Consider the following 12,757-nt stretch of genomic DNA (forward strand, 5'->3'; position numbering starts at 1 on the left):
ACTACTCGGATTCATCGTCAGTAACCGATGAATTGAGGCCAATCCAGAGAAGATCAATGCCATCATGGCTATGGATGCTCCAGCTACTATCAAGGACATCCAGAAGCTTACAGGCTGCATGGCAGCTCTGAATCGATTCTTGTCCAGGCTTGGCGAACGGGGTTTACCTTTCTTCAAGCTCCTGAAGTGACAAGATAAGTTCGAGTGGACTACAGAGGCCGCGGAAGCACTCGAGAACCTCAAGCATCATCTCCAGACACCGCCGACTCTAACCGCTCCATTACATGGCGAGGAACTAATCCTCTACATCGCTGCGACTACTCATGTAGTCAGTACGGCGATAGTAGTCGAACACCCGGAGGAAGGCCACGCCTATGGCGTTCAGAGACCAGTTTACTTCATCTGTGAAGTACTATCTGAATCAAAGGTTAGATATCCATCAATCCAGAAACTTCTGTATGGAATTCTAATCACCTCTTGGAAGTTTCGACATTACTTCGATGAGTACAAGATCTTAGTAATAACTGACTTCCCATTGGGGGATATACTCCACAATCGGGATGCCACTGGACAAATTTCAAAGTGGGCAGTTGAACTGGGAGCCTTGGAAATCAACTTCAAGCCAAGAACAGCAATCAAGTCACAGGCACTAGTCGACTTCTTAGCTGAATGGCGGGAAAATCAAATTCCAGCACCGCATAACATTCCAGAGCATTGGGTAATGTACTTTGACGGCTCACTCAAGCTCGACGGAGGCGGCGCGGGAGTTATGTTCATCTCTTCTAAGGGAGAGCAATTGAAGTATGTGTTCCAAATCTTGTTCAAGGTCTCCAACAATGAAGCTGAATACGAGGCACTGCTACATGGCCTTCGACTAGCAGTTTCTCTCGGCATCAAGCGACTACCTGTTTACGGCGATTCTCTACTCGTCGTTCAGCAAGTCAATAAAGAATGGGACATCAACAATGATACAATGGACGCATACATCGAGGAAATCAGAAAGCTCGAAAATAAGTTCTCAGGATTGGAAATCCACCACGTAGACCGCGACAACAACGTGGGAGCCGATGTCCTTTCCAAACTTGGATCTACTCGAGCAGCTGTTCCACTGGGAGTTTTTGTCCATGAACTTCATCATCCATCAGTCAAGGTACAAAGCCAACAAGCCACTGACACGGAGGCCCCGGCCACAGTCAAAGAGGTACTGATGATTGAAGAAGATTGGCGGACCCAGTTTATCGACTTCATCAAGGAGTTCAAGCTTCCACCACATGCTGATCCTAAAAGCGCTGAAGCTGCCCGCATCATCAGACGTAGCAAGGGTTTCGTTCTCGTCGACGACAACCTATACAAGTGCTCTGCTTCTGGCATCCTCATGAAATGTGTTACCCTTGAAGAAGGCAAAGACATCCTCAGAGAGATACACGAAGGAGTTTGCGGCAACCACGCCGCATCAAGGACACTAGTCGGCAAGGCTTACAGGTCAGGTTTCTTCTGGCCAACAACCGTTTCAGATGTAGAAGACCTTGTCAGACGATGTCCTGGCTGCCAATTTTTTGGCAAAAAGACTCACGTCCCAGCACACAACTTGATAACAATCCCTCCATCTTGGCCGTTCGCCTGTTGGAGTTTGGACATGATCGGACCATTAACCGTAGCTCTAGTAGGATACAATCATGTGCTGGTAGCAGTTGACAAGTTCACCAAATGGATCGAGTACAAGCCCATTGTCAAGATCTCATCCGATAGAGCAGTGGATTTCATCTCTGACATCATTCACCGGTTTGGATTTTCTCACACCATCATTACGGATCTTGGCTCTAACTTCACGTCACAATCTTTTTGGGACTTCTGTGACAACTCCTGCATCGAGGTCAAATATACTTCAGTAGCTCATCCTCGGGCAAACGGTCAAGTAGAGCGCATCAATGGTTTAGTACTCGATGGCTTGAAAAAAAGACTCTACGACGCCAACACCAAGAAAGGTGGCAAGTGGATTCAAGAATTACCTCATGTGGTCTGGGGGCTGCGAACGCAACCTAGCAAAGCAATTGGACAGTTTCCTTTTTTCCTTACTTATGGGTCTGAGGCTATATTACCCGCAGATATCATGTGGAAATCTCTAAGGGTAGAAGCCTATCAAGAAGGAGAAGCAGATGAAGCACGACAACTTGAGTTAGACTCAGTCGAAGAAGCCAGAATCAATGCTTTAACACAATCGGCTAGATATCTTCAAGGAGTCAGACGCTATCATGATCGCAATGTCCAGCAAAGATCTTTCAACGTTGGAGATCTGGTATTACGAAGGATTCAAGATGAAACAGGATTGCACAAGTTAAATTCCAAATGGGAGGGTCCTTTCATTGTAACTAAGGTTACAAGACCCGGATCATACAGAATTACTGATGCAGATGGCAACGAGATACCCAATTCCTGGAACATTGAGCACTTACGCAGATTTTACCCTTGATCCAAGTAACATAATGATGTCAGTTGATCTCTTTAGTAAAGCAAAGGCCTTCATCGATTTTTTGACTACACTAAAGGCAGTTTTCAACTTGACAGCACTATCTCTGATTATTCACTGAAAAAGTTCATCCAACCAGGATAATCTCTACAAATTCATACCGACCTGGATAACTCCCTCTGGATAGCTTACATAGTTTTCCATCAGGGTAACTATACAAGCCACATCCTTGTCCTCGATATATGGGTATAACCTACTCGCCTAGCTCGAGAAGGTATATGGATACATTTACTAGTTGTCCACCTTGGGTAACTCGACGAAGTTCATCCTAACAGGTCAACTATAAGGAACTCCAGCCTTGTCTAAAGGCAAAACTACTCGCTCGCTCGAGTATATTATGGATACTACTACATTTTGTCCATCTTGGGTAACCCGACGGGGTTCATCCTAACAGGTCAATCTTAGTAGTTACTCCAGTCTACAAGCTAGAACCCTATTCGCAAGCTCGAATAGGTATTGGATGTCTATAAGATGGTTTCATCCTGGATAACTCGACGGAGTTCATCCTAACAGATCTATCTTAAAAACTACTCCAGTCCTTGGTTAGGACACACTACTCGCTTTTTCGAGTAGTTTATGGATATCTTTGCAGTCTTTCTATCTGGGTAATCCGACGGGATTTATCCTAACTGATCAATTATAAAGATTACTCCCTGCAAGCATTTTACTCGATTACTCGAGTAGTCTGTACATATCCTATGGTATCAGATAATATTTCTGAAGACATACCAACGGGATATGAGCAATGTTTACAAAGACAATGAGTTGTTACAAACATTTTACTCTGCCAAGTTCTACAGAATGTCATCAGCAATCACTTCTGATTCTTTACAATAGTCTCAGAATTTCTCATCAAAACAATCGGGAGCTATTCCTTTAGCTATGGGAGCTAAATTGAACTGAGGCAAGTAAGATTTGACAACTCCTATCATGTGGGTCAGATAATTCTTGGAGGTAGCCGTCATGACATCAAAGATCTTCTTGGGAGCCTCTTCTAAACGCTCTTCCAAGGATTTGCTATTCGACGACCCCTCTTCAGAATCAACCATGTCCACAATGACCTGAGCTGCTGCTACCAGTCGAGTATGGTCATCTGGAGAGCCTGCCGGAAAGATATTTCAGTAATTATTTTTGACAAAGCAATATCAAGACACAAGATCGAATACTCACAAGCTTGAGTAATCTGCAACTGTTCTTGAAGCCTTGAATTCTCTTCCTGGAGCTTTGATCTTTCTTCTTCTAGGCCCTTGATCTGCCGCTTCATATCACAAATTTCTAGATGATGCTTTCGGTTTGCTTCATACAGCTTGTTTCGACCAGCAAGTGATTCATCTAGTCGTTTGGCAATCAGGGCGTTATGCTGCTCCAAGGTTTTCCGATTGTCAACAGTCTTATACAAAGCTTGAGACTTTAAAAAAGACCGATTGGCAACATCCTGTAACATACAAGGCAAGACTGGTCAAACATCACCAACTACTCGAAGAAGACAAGTAGTAGCAGAAGGCTCACCTTGGTATATTTGAAGCTCCAGTGCATATAGTCAGCAAGCTTCTTTACATCATCTATGGACAACAACGGATCATCAAACAATTCCTTTCCCAACTCCTCCTGGGTTGACTGAGGCATAGATTGAAAGGGCACCAGTCGAACGGCAAGACCTCTTGATCCTTGAGCTCAACTATTGCCGGTTCCATCAGCATTGGAGGCAACCTCAGCAGCTGCAGAAGTACGTTCAGGTGCTTGAGGATTTGGCTCATTTGATATCTCAGCCGTGTCTGCATTTGGCAAACCAGCAGATGGGTTCTCGATCAACCCAATTACTGGCGACTCGGGGGCCGATCGACTAGTTCCTTCTGAACTACTCTGCACCCAGTTACGAAAGTCTTGGATTTGATTTTTCTCATGTGCTGGTAGATATTGGATCCTAAGCCAAGCAAGGATTGAAATAAGAAAGCTGAGGCAAACAGAATGAAATCAAAAGAATATCAGATTCTTACTGGCCAGCATCGAGATAAGGAATTTTTCTCTGCAACAAAGATCCAGGAGTTGCCTTTCGTTTCTTGCTGCCATCAGAAGCAGCATCTACTGAAGTCGGTGGCATGCAATACCATGACTTATAATTTTTCTGCAAAAGAAGCAAAAAATTCGTCAGAAGATAAAAAAAATGTTAACTAAAAGTACTCGACAGTGTTTCCCAAACACATACCCATGCATTCTCGGGAAGGTTTTTCGCCCAGAAGAGTGTTGGAAGTTTCAAAGACTTGTCAAAGTTGTCGAGTACTTTGTAGCATCTCCTGATTACTTCAGACTGAGCCATTGGTTCTGGTGACATTCTGGTGGGATCTTGTGTGCCTTCATATCTGAAGGCAGGATTCTTTCAAAGCTGGAGATGCTGGATCTGACGGCTTACAAACAAAAAGACCACATGATCACCAGTGACTCCTTTATTCTTCAAATGAGCAATGGCTTTTAAGATGCAATTAACTTGCTCGCCACCAGGTCCATTACTCGACCAGTTTTCTTGGATTTGGGGGGCCCCAGGAATTCTTTCTGGAAGTGGAGACTCAAAGTTCCCGACATGAAACCAAAAATTTTTCCACTCAGCTCCTTTACCTGATGGATCATAAGCCAAGTACTCGTTTCGGGTATCAGGACGGAGTACTAATTCACAACCCTCAACAACGGCGGGTTTGGCGGAGTTTGGAACAGGAATAAGAGTGAAAAAGTGTTGGAAAAGGTGAAAGTGGGGAAGAATGCCAAGGAATGCTTCACAAAAATAAGTAAAAATAGAAAGATGCAAAATGGATTGAGGAGTCAGATGATGCAGTTGGATTCCCCAAAACTGCAGAAGAGCATAGAAAAATTCTGATATGGGAAGTGCAAGACCACGTTCCACGACGGTCTCGAGGGTACCTTCCATAGGGTAATCTTCTTCTTCCCACGCACGCCATTGGATCACACCCTGAGTCTGGAGAAGACCCAAATTTTCCAATTCTTGCACCACTGCTTCAGACATTTTGCTTTTGCGCCAATCTGTTGACATATTGGCAATTGCTTCCTCTTCAACCTTGGTTTTGTCCTTCTTGGGAGCCATCTCAACGTCACGAGCTTAGTCTCGGGGGCTACGAGAGGGGCTATGGATGACACTGGAAATGGGCAAGTGTGGATCTGAATTTCACGGCGGCCAGGCGTTCAAAGGGTAAAACCCTCATAAGTTACCAGACGGATTTATATGGTGGTAATTTCGTAAATATTTGGGAGATCAATGGATTCTTTCTTTTTCAGGGAAGTTTTTCATTACTTATTTTGCCACGAGTTTACTTTGATTCTTAAATCTAAATGGAGAGATTTAAATTCAAGACTCGGGGGCTGCTGGATATATATATCAGAGATTTATTTTTCAATTTTTTTGGAAAATAAGGAAGGAAAAAGAATGAAGTGACCCTCAGCCTGATTCTACGATTCAACCTAAGGCTCGGGGGCTACTCCATATGGAGCGCGAGTACTTCGCGCACCATATATGATCAATATTTTAGGGCTTGAGCACCTCACAGCCTTGAAGCAACCGGAAGTACTTGGAGGACTACTCGACGTATCTGAAGGAAGGCCCAGAAGTAACCAGAAGCATGTTTTGACTACTTGAAGTACTCGAAGACGCCCGGCCAAGTACTCGACGCTTGCAGGACTCGGCTACGAAGAGCTCGGGGGCTTGTCAGACCCGGGGCAACGGGACTGATTATAGGCATAGAATGTTCTAGAGTAAGGGATAGCTCATAACATGTACCTTATCTCTTTTGTAACTACCCGAATAGGCGTAGAACTAGCTGCAGTATAAAGGAAACTACCCGATCGTGTTGTAGTAGGACTCCAACTGTGCTCGGCTAGGACTTTCCATGTAAACCTGTCCCCCCGGATATATAAGGGTGGACAGGTACCCCCTCGAAATACATCAATACCTAAGGCAATATAAACCACTACACAGGACGTAGGGTATTACGCAACTCGCGGCCCGAACCTGTCTAAATCTTCGTGTTCCTTTCACGTTTGAGTTCCAGAGCCGTCGATCCCTACCTATAAACCTTACTACTAAGGATATCCCTGAACAGGCATGGCAGTAAACACCGACAGTGTGAGTGCGCATGGGCATCCGATCGGTCCTAGCGCATTAAATGTATTCCACTGGTACATCATTCCCATCTCCCTGTGGGTTGGGATGGTGGGATCTGGCTATTGGAGGGTGCTAGCTTCCCGAGTTTCCGCAAGGGGTTGGGAGGCTGCCATGTGTGTTCAGGCTAGTGGCTTGACCCTTGGGTCCCTGCCTAATGCGCGAGCCCCGTGGGTCAGTGCACCTTGCTTCCTGGGCCCACCTTACTGGGCTGATTTCTCCTTGGCGGTTGGGCCTGTCTTTCTTTGGGGTACCCATGGTACTTTACCCTATCACCAGTGCCTTCCCTAGCAATGGCACCAAAAATATTTGTTGATATTTTTTACTATCACAGATAAATCCACAAGAAAGCATAATTGGTAGAGAAACATAGCCCACTAGTCTAAAGGGTCACCAAAATAGAGAAGCGTTACTGAAATTGACTTAAATGCCATCTTTTTATTGTTCATATAAATGAACTTGGAGCATAGTGTTTGACAATGCTCAAACTAACATTCAAACAATATCAAAATAAATTATTCACATGAAGATTGCTTGATTCACATGGCAACAACATTATCACAGAAGTTCAGAACTTTCCACTACAAGAAAAATGGTCATTCGTCCATGCACGTTAGTACCGGTCATAATTTGGTCCGGTATTAAAGTTGGCATTGAGCCACTTTAGTACCGGGTCCAAATTTGAAAGCCTCCGGAGCCATTTTAGTACTGGGTCATAACACCACCCGGTACTAAAAGTCACCTTTTAGTACCGGTCGGTGTTTTGGTCCGGTACTAAAATGGCGCGGCCATTTAGTACCAGTCAATGACACCAACCGGTACTAAAGGGTGACATTTAGTGCCGGTCGGCGACTTTGGCCTGGTACTAAATAGGCCTCTACGTGTACTTCAGAAGGAAAGCATAGTCACCTGTGATGCATAGGTGGGATGGTAAAGCAAGCTCTACGCAAAGCTTGAGGTTGTGGGTTCGAATCCTCAAAATTGCGTCCATTTTTTCTTCTTTATTGCCTGTCTTACCGGTACTAAACCGCCGGCCATTGAGTAGCGGCCGGCCGGTACCGGTTACTTCAACCGGTACAAATCAAAGTTTGTGACTGGTACTAATAGCTTGTTTTCTAGCTGTGTTCTTTCACCATTTAGATCAGTTTGCACAGAGCCTTTCACAACATTCACATGCATATATGTTATGGAAGAAGTGAACAAAATATATGATGGGTACATATCAATGTTACATGCGAACATTGGTTGCAAGCTAACAAGCATACAATAGTTATTCTGAAGCGCTTTTCAAATTAAGAGTTATGCAGTAACATGTGGAGGCACGCGAACAGTTGGGCAAAGGTAAAGATCCCTCTTCCTGCGTACAGTGATACCCATGTCCTCCTCCATGTCTATCTCACTTGGTGACATTCCAGATGGCAACTGCCAATCAAAATGATATAGGAGGGCAGCAAGTGCTAACACCATGTTTGCTTCTGCAAATGCTATGGCTGGGCACATCCTCCTCCCTGCTCCGAAGGGTATGTACTCAAAGTACGTCCCCTTGAAATCCACATTAACTTCCGCGAATCGCTCTGGCTTAAATTCTTCAGCTTGGTCCCAGTATTTTGGATCCCTTGCCATCCACCATGCATTCACCAAGACGGGTGCACCTTGAGGTATGTCAAATCCAAGGATGTTGCATTGTTCCATGCACTCTCTTGGCATCAATAGAGGTGTTGGTGCATGCAGTCTCAATGTTTCCATGATAACAAGCTTTAAGAACTTCAAGCTGGTCAAATCATCCTCAGTTACCCTTTCTTTTCCTTGTAAAACACGCAGCACCTCTGCTTGTGCTTTTTGCATCGCTCTAGGATTTCGCATGAGTTCCGACATTGTCCATAGTAGTGTTGTTCCTGTAGTCTCACTCCCACCACCAGAGATCCTGCTATGACATTCCATGATCCATGTAAGAGGGAACCTTCAGTTTATACATAAAAAATGAACTCTACCCCCACATTTTTGGCCATAAGAGAATTGTCAACATACTCTTCCATGTTTTCATTACTAGCATCCACATGCAATCTGGTTAAATGAGAAATCTGATTTACTTAACCAAATAGGCAAATATTACTGGATGGTTTTGCTATTTTCAAGTGTTTGATATAAGGATGCAAGTGGGTATATATTCAATACTGGTTTTTTAGATCGGCTAATTAATTACGATGGCACGCCACCCTAATTCGTTTCTTATCCCAAATTATTTATGTAGAATGTCATTCTAGTTCATTTTATTAACTTCTTAGGTCGACCCATTAATTACCCAGCATTCTAGATCCTTGAATCAACATCCAACCACTTGGGAAGTTGGGATTAGATAATTGGTGTTGATGCAATCAGAAATTAGAAAATAAGTCGGCTCCAAAAACTTAGATATTAGGTAGGTCAAATTTTTAAATATACAACGGTCTTTGTTCTACCTGAAATTCTACAGTTCTAGATACATCTTACTTTTATTCAGAATTACTAGAGCGTTGACGTACATCTTGTAGAGCTTTAAATCTCAACCGGCTTTTTAACCAGTTTTTGGAGGATTAAATCAATACAGACAAACTCTCGTGATATTGCAGTTTAAGCATATTTAAACAGTAGATGATTGAGGTATAGTTCTAGATGATGGATATATAATTACCAAATTAATGACGAATAAACAGGAATGGTTTTCCTATGCAAGAAGCAGCAGGGTACGCACCAAGACCACGGCTTTCAGGGTTCCATTGTCAAGATGGAAATCAGGGCCTCCTTTTTGTATCCTCAGAAGAACACCCATCAAGTCCTTGTCTCCAGTGTTGTCATCAACGGCAACGGTGGCTTTTCGCTCCTCATGCTGCTCAATGGCGCAGTTGACCAGCTCCGCGATCTTGCGGTGGAACTCCCTGTCCTTCTGGAACGTGCTGCTCATGGCACACAAGAGCCTCGAGGACGGGAACATGTCACCGAGGCTCGTGCCGGGCTTTATGCTCTTCAACCCCACCTCCAAGACCTCGAGGAACTCGTCCCGTCGTCGGAACCGCTCGCCCACGATGGCGCGCAGCACCGAGTCGGCGACGAACACGGCCACCCGCGCGCTAACGTTCACTGGCTCGCCGTGCCGGGACGACGACTCCTCGGCGACGGCGGCGACGAGCCGGGCGGCCTCGTCCTCGCGGACGGCGCGGAGGGACCGGACGCGCGCGGCGCTGAGCAGCTCGACGGTGCAGATCTTGCGGAGGTGCCGCCACCGGTGGCCGTAGGGCGAGAAGGCGATCCCGAGCCCCTCGTGCGCGGTAGCCCTCATGCTCAGGCTCATGGGCCGCGATGCGAAGACGGTGTCGTGCGTCTTCAGGACCTCGCGCACCGCGTCGCGGGAGGAGATGACCACGGCAGGGACCTCGCCGAGCTGGAGGTACATGACGTCGGGGGCGTCGTACCGGCGCGCGAGGTCGGCCATGGCGCGGTGCACCAGCGGCTTCATGACGAGGTGGTGGAGGCTGCCGATTACCGGGAGGCGCCATGGCCCGGGAGGGAGCCGCGGTGGTGGAGCTGCCTCGTTGCGGTTCTTGTGTAGCTGCGGCCTGAGGAAGATGAGCAGGAGAAGCGGGAGGAGAGCCAAAAGCAGGTAGCAATAATAGCTGGTGTACGCGGCCTCATCATCACGTAACATTTGTACTGGCTCCTATAAGCGCTGCATGACACTCCGTAGCCCGCAGCTATATATGACCTCAATGCGTCCATATCTTTACATATCTACCTACATAAATGACCATATCTATATCTGTATCTTTAATTCTTTATCTCTACAAAGCTGTATCCATACCATTATACCTTCTAAATATATGCATAATCTATGCATATCTACATATACATCTAATACATTTATCTATTAATGGGATATAAATGACTACATCTCTATCTCTATCTTTATCTTCTATATATGATATATCTATCTAAATCTATGCATATCTCTACCTATCTAATACATCTTTATCCATCAGTATGACAATATCCCTATATCTCTATTATCTTTCTATGTATGTATGTATCTATCATGTATGTAGTTCTTGTGGGCTTCGAAAAAAATTCCCACATGAATTTGAGAAAAAAAGCATTTAGCCTAGTTTTTTTAATTATTATATCGAACTATTGAACAACTCATCAGGTACTGTTGCAAATTTAAATCTACATTCTAGTTTGGTGGCAGAGAATTAAGAAACTGGGAGACATTCCCTAAAAAATTTTCTTGACAAAAAATGGAAATTGTCAGGCAAAGAAGAATCAACAAAGTTTAAAACACAAACATTTGTGAAAGAGAAACCCCCCCTTACCTTTCCCATGCCAAGATGGAAATCAAGGTAACCATCCTTCCAAATAAAATAACAACTATATGTGCAAGCCCTTGTCCCACAGGTGGCAACATATTGCCTCTGTTAATTGCCAGTCCTGCTTGATAGCATAATAATCACTATATATTACAGTTATCTTAACAGTGAAACGCCACACCCCTCACGCTTTTTGGTTGATTTGAAAATGCTGGAGTTGCATAAGAATTGCTGGTCTGCATATGCATTTTTTATTATGAAATCTTCATATCAATTTCACATGATTGGCATCGATGTATGCGTGGATGATGTTGGAGGAATGATCAAGGGGGAGTGGTCAACACGAGAAAAAGCCACTTCCTCACGCATATTAGATTTAACTAGGATACACTCTTGTTTTATCATTGAACAGAGAAATGAAGGTGGTCACCGGTTCATTTAGCTTTTGTGCAATCACATAACTCTATAGATATTGTTCAAACCCAATTTAATTAAGACAAATTATCCTTGTTTCTGATGTTGTAGAAATCAATTTCCTGAAATTACCTTGAAGTTCTTATCATTTGAAAAAAGAAACATCCTTTGTTTCAAACTAATTATTGTAAAAGCAGACCTGTAAACAAACATATATAATGACATTAATGCCAATATGATGCTATTCAAGATAACTTGCCAAGCGAAAATACATGATAACAAATACAGCTAGGCAAATGTTTCTTTTTTCACGTTTTTTCCCTAGAGTCCCTCCTTCCATGAACTCTCATGGTTGGGCCCCTTTGGTGATGCTGATTGTGCATGAGAATGGTGTTGGAACAGTGTAGCCTGAAAAAAACAAAGTGTAACCCATATTCAATTATTCATGTTACCTAGATGATCTTGTCCGCAAACTGATTTTGCATTTGTTAATGTGGATAAGAACATGGTAGTACTAGACCTCTTTTTCCCCCAAAAAAAACACTTACTGGCGCATTTGGTTCCAGGTGGCACCGGTTGGCCACATTCTTGTGCAAGACAAACAAACTTAGCCATGCTAATTTTTTTCTGATCTTTCGCAGTCATGCCACAACAGATGGAGATCATATTTGATGTCGTACAAGCCATAAGACAGTAGTGATCTGGAGAACGGTAGGCGCCACCATTTTTTATGAAATTGAAGCATCTCTTCACAACATAGCCTTTGGCCTTGTCACCACATACCTGATGCACCGTACTTATGGTAAAAACTGAAGTATAAACCAGGAGCTGAAGGATCAGTTTTATAGTCGCCATGTATTGTGTACGAGTACGATGTTGATCGTACTAGGACCAACTACGAAATTTGGCTTCTGGACTGGACTGGACTTATGTATAACACAGTAGCACCATGCTTCTTTTTATAGCACATGAAAAGTATAGTCCAACAACTATTTAATTTCCAAGAATCAACAAAGGGATTTCATTTTATTTCTTGTGGATTGGGTGATGTAAAAACCATATCTGCCTTAAATCTGGATCATAAAGCAAAAAAAAATATTCACAAATCTATGAACAAACTTACAATGATTTGGTCATATCAAAGCCAACACGAAACTAAATTAAATGATTAAAATCTTGCAATTGATATGGATGCTACATCTATAAGATATCAAATTGGAACTCTCATTAATTTTGGTATCAAACTCACAACTTATTTAATTTTTAACATAAATACCAAAGTTGATCATTGCAACAACGTACTCTAGATAGGAG

General features: G+C 43.6%; 1 protein-coding gene across 1 annotated transcript; it reads right to left on the minus strand.

Moving 5' to 3' along the window:
- Positions 1-7,991: 7,991 nt before the first annotated feature.
- Positions 7,992-10,374, minus strand: LOC120667826 (desmethyl-deoxy-podophyllotoxin synthase-like). The gene is made up of 2 exons (XM_039947820.1): positions 9,422-10,374; positions 7,992-8,616 (listed from the first exon to the last, which is right to left on the minus strand). Exons 1-2 carry the CDS (start codon positions 10,372-10,374, stop codon positions 7,992-7,994), a joined length of 1,578 nt encoding a protein of 525 aa, XP_039803754.1.
- Positions 10,375-12,757: the final 2,383 nt, after the last annotated feature.

This window comes from Panicum virgatum, chromosome 3N (assembly GCF_016808335.1).
Source record: "Panicum virgatum strain AP13 chromosome 3N, P.virgatum_v5, whole genome shotgun sequence".
NCBI lineage: Eukaryota > Viridiplantae > Streptophyta > Magnoliopsida > Poales > Poaceae > Panicum > Panicum virgatum.